Source organism: Gopherus flavomarginatus, unplaced genomic scaffold (genome assembly GCF_025201925.1).
Source record: "Gopherus flavomarginatus isolate rGopFla2 unplaced genomic scaffold, rGopFla2.mat.asm mat_scaffold_43_arrow_ctg1, whole genome shotgun sequence".
Lineage (NCBI taxonomy): Eukaryota > Metazoa > Chordata > Testudines > Testudinidae > Gopherus > Gopherus flavomarginatus.
The window spans coordinates 1530862-1543657 of NW_026115085.1; the positions used below are offsets into that span (position 1 = coordinate 1530862).

At 41.9% G+C, this 12796-nt stretch overlaps 1 protein-coding gene across 1 annotated transcript in view; it reads right to left on the reverse strand.

Annotated features, from left to right (window-relative positions):
- Window positions 1-7174: 7174 nt before the first annotated feature.
- LOC127042428 (zinc finger protein 75A-like) overlaps window positions 7175-12796 on the reverse strand; it is a 195743-nt gene continuing 190121 nt past the window's right edge. Inside the window, exon 5 of the mRNA XM_050935883.1 lies at window positions 7175-7767. Coding sequence (XP_050791840.1) covers window positions 7600-7767 — 168 coding nt within the window. The 3' untranslated portion in view covers window positions 7175-7599. The remainder of the gene's footprint in view (window positions 7768-12796) is intronic.

The following is a 12796-nucleotide window of genomic DNA, read 5'->3' on the forward strand; positions in this document are numbered from 1 at the left end:
ACCCCTAGACACGGTTTCTTCTACAGGAGTTTGTTTATTTTTTAAAGCTGATTGGGTCGGGAGGCGATAGGTCTGTTGAACAACGAGGGGCTTTACCGCGCTCCGCCCTCGCTTACCAGTGTTTTTATGTAAATTTGTAGAGGTAGCTTTTGGCGGTTCAAAAGCGGGGTGTCTGAGCCCCTTTCCCCCCGCCGTGAAAACGGATGCTGTTTTAAGAGGTAGACTTTTTGGCCTTTTTAAATTCCGGCTGTTTTGTGTCAATAAGGGTTTAGAACGTACAGGGCTGTTCATAATGTCGTGTGCTTAATACCCTTGCTTCCGACTGCAGCTGCCTCAGAGGGAAATTTTTTTGCCCCTCTGTTAAAGGTTGCGGGCTTTGGGCATAAGGGATTTGGACGTGCAGTGGCTGTTCAAAATCGGTGTGCTTAATACCTTGCTTCCAACTGCAAGCTGCCTCAGAGGGAAATTTCTTGGCCCCTTTAAGCGCTCTTCCCTTCAACATTTCTTCTTGAGGAATGACGCTTGATAAGTCTGCCGATACACATAAAAATGTTTTTTAGCACGGGGTTTGTTTTTTTTTTACTAACAACAACAAACCATGTCCCCCAAATATATATATTTTAAAAAACGTTTTTTGCAATAAGGGGGGCTAAAAAACCGCGTTTAAGTATAATGTTAAAATAAAGCGCTCTTTTAAGTTTACACCCCACCCCCCTTGGGCTGTACAACGGCAGCTTTTGTACAGTAAAACCTTTAACGGGTTTTTTTCCCTAACAATAACAAACAAACCCCTAAAATGCACACTATTTCCAACGTCATTTAAAAAAAAAACACATATTTAAAAAACAGTTCACACCTTCGTCTGTATTTCAGGAAAAACCTATTGGTGGTTTGTGACTTCCATCTTGGTTCTAAATTAAAAAAATAAAAATTTTTTAAAACCTTTTTTTCTTAAAAATAAATTATACTTGTGTAGCATATTAATTGGCTTACCAAAATTTAAAGCTTCTAGCGCGGCATCTGGAATGTCAAGAAAAAAAGTTCTCGTCCAATTTAAAAGAAAAAATGTTGGCTTTTAACTAAGCATAACGCTGTTATAATATCTTGGGCGGCCCATACAATTATAGTAAGGTTTCTAGCCATGTTGTTGCTCCCCATAACGGTAGAAGTCTTGTATTAGCATATTTCTTTACAGCTTGTTTCAGTTTTTTTGTCCCCCTATTTATAGGTTTAAACCTGCTTTTTAAAAAAAAAAAAGGTTTGTGCCCCCCACACCCAAAATTAATATTTAAAAAGGCGTTTTCTTTAAAGAAACAGGGGTGTGTAAAGGGCACTTTCTAGGAAAAAAGACGGGTTGTAGTTTTGGGGGGTGCCAATACTTTAGCTTTAATGGCTAACAATGTTATTTTTTATAGTAAATGTGTTTAAACAGTTTTAATAAAACGCCTTTGTAAATGGTAAATACCTATTTACAGCTTTGTAACCAAAAAGGTTTTTCAAAAACTGAACTGCAACCTGTATTTTTTAAAATTTGTTTATATATGGCCTTGTTTTTTAAAACAGAACTGCTAATTTAAAATAACGCCACCTTAAAAACTTTTACAAAACTTATTTACATTGTTAGTAAGTTAAAAAATTAGGTATTACTTTAAAAACACATTTTAAAACGGTATATAGCTTTTGTTACAGGGTTTAAAAAAAATCCAAAGGGCTCTGGCTTGTTTAGATAAGGGCGGAGGATGGGGGGAGGGGGGGTGGTTGTCTTAGTCGGTTTTTTAAAAAAGGCGGGAAGGTTTTTGGCTACACACTTTAGCTTTTAAACTTTAATGGTTAAAAAGCTTAGTTTTAATAGTAAGTAAGTTAGTATGCTTTTTAATACCTGATTTGGCTATTTTTTGCTTTAAAAGAAGACATTCTTATGTTTGTTCTTTTTATTTTTAATTTACTGACTTACAGAGGCTGTTTTTGCTGACAGCCGCTCTGCTGCAAAAGCCTGCTGTTTTTACTGTTAAAATGTGCTAATTTAAAAATAAACCACGTTAAAACTTTTACAAAACTTATTTTACATTGTTAATAAGTTAAAAAATTAAGTATTACTTTGAAAACACATTTTAAAACGGTATATAGCTTTTGTTACAGGGTTAAAAAAAAGCCGAAGGCTCTGGCTGTTTAGATAAGGGCGGAGGAGGGGGGAGGGGGTGGTGGTTGTCTTAGTCAGTTTTTTTAAAAAAGGCGGGAAGGTTTTTGCTACCCACTTTAGCTTTTAAACTTTAATGGTTAAAAAGCTTAGTTTTAATAGTAAGTAAGTTAGTATGCTTTTTAATACCTGATTTGGCTATTTTTTGCTTAAAAGAAGACCTTATGTTTGTTTCTTTTTATTTTTAAGTTACTGACTTACAGAGGCTGTTTTTGCTAACAGCCGCTCTGCTGCAAAAGCCTGCTGTTTTTACTTTAAAATGGTTCGCGCGTTAGCCTAAAATTAAAAAAAAAAACCTTTCTTGTTTACAACACGTTAGTTTTATAGCCCTAAACTGTTTTTGCACACTTACGTGTTATTAAAACACCTATGCTAAATAAACGGCTATGGGTCTGCAGGTTTCCTTTTCACTTTTATTTGTTAAATAGTAAAAAAAGCAATCTTTTCTCTAATCCACTAACTCACAAAAAGACTGCTTAGCTAACAGGCGCTTTGCTTCTTTGTCTTTCTAATTTACTGGTTTACAAAATAAGGGATATATAAACCGCATGTTACTAAAAAAACCTAGGATGCTTCTGCATACTTTTTTACAACACATACAAAAAAATTGTTTTTTTTATTCCTTTGCAAAACTTAAGGTAACTTTAACATGTGTTAAAAATGGTGTATTAGTAAAAGCTTATGGTTTTAACTTTTATAAAAAACCCTTTGTAAAAGGGCTATGTGGCAAAAAAATGCTAGGGGTCTGTCTCTTTAGATAAGAAAAAACAGTTGCGGGGAGGGGGGGAAGGCAGCTGGATTACAAATATGGGGGACTATAAACCGCCTGTTACTAAAAACCTAGGGTGCTTCTGTATATTTTTTTATTACTATTTTAGCATGTCTTTTACCTCTCTTTGTTGTTAAATGGGGAAAAAAAACAATCTTCTTCTCTCTAATCCAGTGGTTTACAAAATAAGGGGTTTATAAACTGTTTGTTACTAAAAACCTAGGGGCTTCTGTCTGCTCCTTTTTTATTACAACACATACAAAAGGGTTGTGTCTTAGGTTTGTCTTTTCCAGTCATTTCCCTTTGCAAAACTTAATGTAATTGTAACTTCTGTTTGTTAAAAGCACGAAAAAGAAGCAGCCTTCTTATCTCTGATTCACTAACTCACAGAGGATGCTTTGCTAACAGGGGCTTGCTTCTTTGTTTTTCTAATTTACTGGTTTACAAAATAAGGAATATATAAACCGCCTGTTACTAAAAAAACCTAGGGTGCTTCTGCATACTTTTTATTACAACACATACAAAAGGGGTGTTTCTTATTCCTTTGCAAAACTTAAGGTAACTTTAACATGTGTTAAAAATGGTGTATTAGTAAAAGTTTATGGTTTTAACTTTTATAAAAACTCTTTGTAAAAGGGCTACGTGGCGGGAAAATGCTAGGGGTCTGTTTCTTTAGATAAGAAAAAAACAGTTAAAAGGGCGGGGGGGAGAGAAGGGGAGGGGGGAAAGGAGGGGGCTGGCTCTTGCTCAAACTCTTAAAACACTAGGATTGGTTGGTTCAGGAAATGAATTCTATGACGCTGTTGTAAAAACCACCTCTGATTGGGCCGATCCAAAAGCGGTGATAACAAGCTGGAGAGTGTCAGAAGCAGGAAATCTCCCTCATTCTACAGAAAGGACGGGCAAAGGTAACATTCTCTCTCTTTCTCTTTAATCCTACCCTGTTCTCTCTATCTTTGCTCTTTGCAAAGCGGACTCTCTCCTCGCTTTTCTTGTCTTGTAACCCGCCCTGATTCTGAATGCTTTTTTACCCTGTGCTTACTAAACAGACTCTGCCTGCTTCTCTCTCTGTCTCATTCTGATTCCGCCGCGTGCTCTCTATCTTTGCTCTTTTTTCTTATCTACACTGATATTGAATGCTTTTTTACCCCGGGCTTACCAAACAGGCTTTGCCTTGGTCAATTTTCCTTTTAAAACTCGTTTTTTCTTAACCTGCATTGGCATTAACTAGTTTTAATGTGTGTTTTATTTACTAGGGTTAAACCAGAAAAGCTGCCTCGTTTTACAAAAAGACTGCAAAGGTAACATTTTTTAATTTTACCCTGAGCTTTATTGTATTTTTCTTAGCCACTTTTTTATAGAGTTTTTACCCTGTGCTTACCGAACAGGCTTTCTCTTTGTCAATTTTTCCTTTTAAACCTCGTTTTTTTCTTAACCTACATTGGTATTGACTAGTTTTAATACGATTTATTCACTTTATATACACTGCCTTAGTACATTTTCTTTTAAACCTAGTTTTTAATGTTTTTTAAAGCCTTTTTCTTAGTACCCCTTTATAGTTTTTTGGCCATGTGCTTACTTAACAGGTTTTGCTTCAGTCAATTCCCCTTTTAAACCTAGCTGTATTGTTTTTAATATTACTTAATAATATTAAAAAGCTTTTTTTAACCTATGATGGCATTCATAGTTTCAATCCCTTTTTATTCACTTTTTTACCCAGGGCACCCCAAACAGGATTTGCCTTGGTTAATTTTTTTTAAACCTACTTTTTAAGTATTTCCTTATAGTTTTTTGCTTATGTCCTTACAAAACAGGTTTTGCTTCACTTAATTATCCTTTTAAACTTAGTTTATAATGTTTTTTTCTTAACCTACATTGGTATTGAATAGATTCAATGCTTTTTTATCCTGTGCTTAACAAACAGGTTTTGCCGTACTAAATTCCCTTTATAAACCTAGGTTTTCAATATTATTTAACTTTTCTCTTAATCCACCCAGATATTTAATACACTTCCCCTAGACAACACACACACACATTTTTTTCAAAATGGCCGACAGCGCAACCAAAACGGGGGGTGGGAAGGCGGGACAAAAGCTCTAAAAGGGGCGTGGAAACCTGTCAAAATTGCATGGTGATGATACTATCGAGCTTATTACTAAAGCCACATTACCCAGTCACTATAGGTTTGGATCTCATCCCAAATACCATGCTGACAGCCAATCCTTTAGCAGTTAAACTAAATGTTTAGAAGAAAGAACAAATGAAAGAATGAAGTTAAATTCCATCCTTCCAGACAATTCTTTAGCATCTAAACTAAAGGTTTAAAGAAAGAAAGACAGAAAGAATTTAAATGGAAAAGCAGTCAGATACATTCCAAAATGGATATATCAGGTTCTTAGCAGTATTGGTGAGTTGCTGGCTTGAAAGTCTGTCTGGAACGCATCCACAGCTTGGATGGGTCATTCAGTCCTTTGTTCCAGGGTTCAGTTTGTAGAGAAGTTGCTCCAGAGGTAGGAAGGGGGATTGAAGACAAGATGGAGATGATGCAGCTGCGCTTTATATTCCTTTTGCCATGTGGCTTGTACTTCCTGTGTCCCAAACACAAGCTTCACAGCACATGGCATGGAAAAGCTTTGGAGGTTTCATTACACAGGCACTACCCCTAGCATGTCTTGCTGACTCAATAGGTGTATTTATCTTGGTCCATGGGTTCATTGTACAGCTGATGACCCTCAATGGGCCATCAAACTCCTAGGCTGTGTTAATAAATCTGTTTGGGGCTCTACTTACCCTGAAAAACTGCTTGAAGTCTTGGAAATCTCAGCTCCATTACAAGGCTGGTCATGTACTATTCACAGTGACAAGGGTGTAGAAATAGAAACAAACACTGATCATTCTGATTAAGGCAAGATGGTATGATCCATTTTCAAGGCTGCAGAGCTGTAGGGGGCGACTTTCTATCATTAGTGTTATGAGTGGCTGCAGAAGCATTCATGTTATTCAGTTATTGTGTCCCTACCTACGGATGTCTGTGTAAGTGCAATATCTGCCAGAGATTCACAGCTTGTCTCAGCATCACATGTGTGAGAGGGAGCCCAGGTGGTGGGACAAAGGGCTCAGGGGTCCCACTGTTCAGTTGCATCCCATAGATCCCATCACAGACTTTCAACACCCACAGCGGGTGCTCACTGAGACAGAGAGAGAGATGCACTGTGTCATCCAGTGCCAGCAGACATCAAACTATCAGAAATTCTGTGAACAGAGAAGACCCTGCTAGTGGAAAATGGCTTGTGAGGTATCATTAGAAAACGCATAACCTACTGAATATTATCCTCCTGTTAAAATGTGTAGTAACACTGTATGTAAAATTGTGAGATTTTACAGTATGATATTACTGAAAAAGTTACAGTTCTGGGGAACACCCACAGACCAGTTCCTCAGAGACAGCAAGGCAAACAGCTGGTCAAACAGCCATTCTCCTGCAGGGGGAAGGTGTGAAGACATTAAGGGCTGGTCTACACTACGGGGGGAAATCGATCTTAGATACGCAAATTCAGCTACGTGAATAACGTAACTGAAGTCGAATATCTAAGATCGGATTACTCACCCATCCTCACCGCGCGGGATCGATGTCCGCGGCTCCCCCTGTCAAATCAGCAACTCCGTTGGGGTTGGTGTTGTTCCGGAATCGATATAAGCGCGCTCGGGGATCGATATATGGCGTCTAGATGAGACGCCATATATCGATCCCCGAGCAATCGATTTTAACCCGCCGATACGGTGGGTAGTCTAGATGTAGCCTTACATTCCATCACAGGGACCTATTGAGGCTGTTGTGGAAAACGACCACAGGATTAATATTTGAATCAGCTCAGCCTGAGGCTCTTTTCTTGGTTACAAGCACGCAGGGGGCGACAGCTATTGGAATACTGTTCCTGAGCTAAAAATCACACAAGCCTTTTACAGCTTAAAACCACAAACAATGACACATACGTTGCACGTTAATTTCCTTATTTGGAATATATTGCAAAATATGATGCAGGTCAAAAGCAAGCTGAACAATCAGTTTTCCATATTTGGCCTTTCCTGTTATTTTTATTACACCTGGTGATATGGGAGCAAGACTCTCCATGTCTCAAGAAATGTCACTACCAACCTAGGCCATTTTCACATGCTGGGGTGCAATCCAGATCAGCGAGGAGTTGTGTCATCTGTAATCCTGGGTGAGATTCAGTGTTCTGCTGCTGGAGCTCCCCTGTCTGGATACTCCCAGCCAGCGTTCAAGGACGCACTGAGTGTCTGTATGATAAGTAACCCTGGACTGGCAGCTCTGACTCCAGCCGCCTGCTTGTTACACCCCAAGCACATTCTGGTTTGGGTAGAGAAGGCTCAGGGTTTGAGAGAAGGCTGGGGGTAGGAAGCTTCTGTTCATTATGCTGGACCTAACCCCAGTTTTACTTGAGTAAAGAGGAGATATTTGACATTGTGTGATGCTGCTCCTGTGCTCTGTTCCCAAAGTGTTCTGCAGCAGAGGAGGGTCTCTGGTAGTATGTATGTTACTGGCCTATTGGGGTGATGCTGAAACAGGACAGGGTACAGATGGCATTGTGGGGGTGGCATGAACCTTCACTCTTCATTTCCCCTTCCAAGAACAGAAGGGACAGGAATCCTTACCCAGCAAGACCATCGTCTCATAGTTCCCCTGCATGACATCTCTGTAGAGGGCTCTCTGAGTGGGGTCCAGCAGAGTCCCCTCTTCCCTGGAGAAATACACAGCCACCTCCTCGAAGGTCACCGGCCCCTGAAAGAGCAGGAGTCCAATACTCAGTACCTGCTGACCCACTCACAACCCCACTATTCACGGAACAGCAGCACCAGGGAAATGGAAGCTCCGGGAGGCACATGTTAACAGAGTCCCACCCCACCTTGCTTACAGCAGCCAGGAGGCATCAGAGGGTAGAAAGAGAGAACCTTTGTGTCTCCCATCTGACAGACAGAAGCAGGGTCTTCACATTTATCACATAGCTACTAGCCAGAGCTTAATATAGGAGATGGGGCTGTCTCTGGACCCTGATAGTGGCTCCCTGGTAGGAATCCAAGCACTCTCCAAATAAAATATATGGAAGAAAGGGGAAGTCAATCATAAAGAATAGAAGTTAGAAGGTCAGAATTGTAGTGCCCATTAACAAAGGTTTAGAGAAAATAGAGCCTATCAAACTAACGGGATATCCTTATTGGATGAGATCAAAAGTTTGGTTGCAGCTAATAGTATTGATGTAATATACCTAAACTTCCGTAAGGGACATGACTTGATTAGCACAATATTTTTACTAAAAAAAACTAGAATGATACAAAATAAACACGGCATACATTAAATAGATTAAAAACTCTGATAGTAAATGGGGAACCATGATCGAGTGGATTTCTTTCTAGCAGGTTCCTGCAGGGATTGGTTCTTGGCCCTGTGCTATTTAACATTCTTATCCATGACTTAGAAGAGAGTACAAAATCATCACTGATAAAGTTTACAGTTGCCACAAAGATTGGGGTTGGTGGTAATTAATGAAATGTCAGTAGATTCAGGCTCCATCGCTGAGAGTCTGGGAAGTTGTCCCAGCCCTGGCTGGAGGGTTATTTCCTGTTCCACAAAGAGGGGAAGTTCCATTCCCAACTCCTGTGCCTTGAAATTAGGACCTATCTGACACTACACCCCCATATTCATCATAGTGGTATGATTATAATATGATTAGGACATAATTATGATCTATTTTGTAGAAGATGCATCATGTGTGGTGTCACTGGAAAAGTTCTGATTTGCTGAATATGATTATCCTATTTGTGTGCACATATCATGTTCGTATCTGAAGTTATGGATATTGACTCTGTATCTGTATTTCAAATGTGCTTACTCTGGGTAACACCCACAATGAGCCTTTCAGGTACAACAATGAAGAAGCCAGACAGTGCTGATGGCTCAACAAAGACAATGGACTGTGGAAGAGCTTAGCCTTCCTGTGAATGTTTCAGCCAGCCTATGAGTCATGGCTACTATGACTCAGCAGGGCCTGTGACCAGACCACATGACACTAAACTCCATTTTAGTACCTGTATTTTTCCACAAACTGGACTAGGAACTGAGTTTGGAACAAAAGGTTCCCACCATATGGAAAAGCTACATAAGGTGGGGTGTGACATCATCTCTTGGCCTCATTCTCCACACAAGAGAACTTCTGGAAACACCTGAGAAACAAAAACGGATGTGGGGGAAGTGCTGCTCCCAGGATCAAGAGATTTCTAGCTTGTGTATGGAAACTTGGGGGACTGCTTGTACCATCAGTCAGGGTGAGAAATTGCTAATTCAAATTCTATCCATCTAGTATGTTAGGCTTAGTCTGAGTTTTGGTTATTTGCTAAATAATCTGCTTTGATCTGTTTGTTATCACTTATAATCACTTAATCTATCTTTCTGCAGTTAATAAACTTGTTTGATGCTTTATCTTAACCAGCGTATTTTGAGTGAAGTGTCTGGGGAAAATCTCAGCTTGTTGTGCACATCTGTCCCATATCGAGGGGAAGGGGAACTACATTAATGAGCTTGTATTATAGAGATCCCTGTGCACTATAAGATGGTATCATTCTGGATTTATACTACAGCAAGTGTGCAAGGTTGGGGAGTGGGAAATTGGCTCTTGTCTTCTATCTGTCCTTGAGTGGCTTAGGTAACGCACTCAGGTAGCTTAGTTGGCTGCATGGCGCCACCTGCTGTTGTGTTGGGTGATAACAGGCCCTGGAGAGGCTGGCGAAATCTCCAGCAAAGCAGTGTGAGAAGGGCCAGCCCAGCGTGAGGGTTAGAGGACACAGCAGTTCCCAGAAGCTCCACAAACTGCCTCCTGGGGGTGACAACCCATCACGCCCTACACTACACAAGTCTCAGCAGGTTTGTCACATGCTGTCCCCTCCCTTTCTCCACCCGAGATATTTCCTGCTTCCCACCACCTCTAGCAATTCCCACCCTCTTATGCATTTACTGCTCCTCAACCTCCAAGCAGAGCCCGCCACCCTGATAATCTCTTACCTGAGCCAGCTCCATTGCAGCCATTTCCTTGCCCCTGGGAGGACGAGATGATCTGCAGCGAAACATGGATGTTATTCTCTGGCCTGCCGGGGTGAAAAGGGCAAGGTGTGAGAATTCAGACTAGGCTTTTGTCCATTCCACAAGCCGATTCCCCCCAGCTTTTCCCCTGCTAATGCACATTCTAGGTTCTAGCACACTGTGAAGCACAGAGTGACCTTATTCCAGTACAGGCCTAGCCCCCTCCCACCAGGGTGTAACCCTCTGACACATGGGGAAACCCTCCCAGTAACAGTCTCTCTCTTACACGTATCAAGTTTGCGGACAACACCAAGCTGGGAGGGGTTGTAAGTGCTTTGGAGGATTGGATTAAAATTCAAAATGATCTGGACAAACGGGAGAAATGATCTGAAGTAAATAGGATCAAATTCAGTAGAGACAAGTGCAAAGTACTCCACGTTGGAAGGAACAATCGGAGGCCAGAGAAGAGCAGAAACAAAGGAGTCACTTTGGGGGATTCTCCCTGTCATTGTCCCCAAGGCAGCTGTCTCAGGTTTACAAAGGTGTTTCATGTTCCAGCCTTTATACAGTCTCTCCTGGGAGTGCCCCTTTCATGGACTGGGCCTAGTTTTAGTTTTTGGTAGTTAACAATCTTGGTTTATTGTTCATCTAACCAGTATGTGTGGATTGAAGTGTGTTGGAAACTCTGTTTGGGATAACAAGCTGGTGCATGTCATTTTCCGCTGATGAAATGACAGACTTCATATGAGCTTGGGTCGTTCAGTAGCGTGCTGGACAGTGCAAGATGCACATTTCTGGGGGAAAGTTGGGCACTTGAGAATTTGCTGGTTTTCTCCTGAGGTGTAATTCATGAGTGGCTGTCTAGCAGCACTCAATACTGTGTAGCTGGGAGTGAGTTACATGCTGGAGACTGTGTGTTAATTGGCCAAGAGGGGCTGTTCTCGCGGGAAAACAGTGGAAAAGGCACCCCATGCTGGAGGACTGAGGTACAGCTATTTAACAGTCCAGATTGTACTCTGGGTAACATCACAGACACTCATTATGACAGAGCCTCTTACAACACAGAGAAAGTAAATCCATGTCCCAGAAATCGAAGACTCCAGACAGAGGGCAAGTGTCCCTGGCACTGCTTCTTGCTGACAGAGAGGTTCAGAGACAGTGCGAGAATCCTGGGGAAGCTGGGAACAGGAAGCATGGGCTGGCGGGGTTCGGTGGAGAAAGGGAACAGGAAGGGCAGGGATATTACTGAATCCAGGATCTCAGCAGTACTAGATGACAGGATAGCACATAGTGCAGCCCATTGGAAAACACAATCCCAACTATACATACAAAATGATGGGGTCTAAATTAGTTGTTTCCACTCAAGAGAGTGATCTTGGAGTCACTGTGGATAGTTCTCTGAAAACATCCACTCAATGTGCAGCAGCAGTGAAAAAAAGTGAACAATGTAGGAAATAATTAAGAAAGTGATAGATATGACAGAATATCTCATAGATCATATTTGTAAAAACAGCAAATAAATCCATGATACACCCACATCTTGAATACTGCATGCACATGTCACCCCATCTCAAAAATAGAAATATTGGAATTGGAAAAGGTTCAGAAAAGGGCAACAAAAATGATTAGGGGTATGGGACAGTTATGCCAGACCTAACCCCCAGTTTCACTTGAGCAAACAGGAGATATTTGACACTGTGCAATACGGCTCCTGTGCTCTGTTCCCAAAGTGTTCTGCAGCAGAGGAGGGTCTCTGGTATTATGTGTGTCACTGGCCTATTGGGGTGATGCTGAAACAGGACAGGGTACAGATGGCATTGTGGGGGTGGCGTGAACCTTCACTCTTCATTTCCCCTTCCAAGAACAGAAGGGACAGGAACCCTTACCCAGCGAGGTCACAGTCTCATAGTTCTCCTGCATGACATCCCAGTAGAGGGCTCTCTGAGTGGGGTCCAGCAGAGCCCACTCTTCCCTGGTGAAATACATAGCCATCTCCTTGAAGGTCACCAGCCCCTGAAAGAGTAAGAGTCCAACACTAAGGACTTGCTGCCCCACTATTTGTGGCAGAGAAGAGTGAATCAAATGGAAGCTCTGGGTGGATCATAGTCAGGAGAGTCCCACCTCGACCTGGCTCAGAGTATCCAGCAAATGCCAGGGTGAGGGGATGAAGAGAGAGCCCCTTATCTCTCCCAGCATATCCATCACCCCCCTACTAGCCACTGACTGATACAGGAGATGGAGCCCCTAGCAGGGTCCAGGGAGAGCTCGCTGGTAGGATGCCCAACACCCTCCTCATTGTGAGGAGTGGGATATGAAGGGAGAGGCAGCTCCAATAAGCCTGACTCATGGGTGTCCCCTTTATATCTCACAGCAGCTGATGGTTAATGAGGTCAGGCTCCAGCACTAGGAGTCTGGTCAGTTTGACTAGCTCCATGTAGGTGGGTTATTTTCTCTCTTCACAAATTAGGGCATTTCCACCTCCAAACCTCCTGGGTCTGTTCCTAGAATCTAGGCCACTTAGTAAATAACTCCCAGCAGGTCTGCCACACCCTGGCCTCCTCCTTTCCCCACGCTGTGAATTTCCTGCCCCGCTCCAACCTCCAAACCAGACTCTGCAAACCTTCCCACCTCTGGTGTATTTGCTCTCCCTTTCCTCCAGCAGGAACCCACCAGCAACCCCCCGATAATCTCTACCTGGACTGACTCCACTGCAGCCATTTCTCTTCCCTGTCCCACG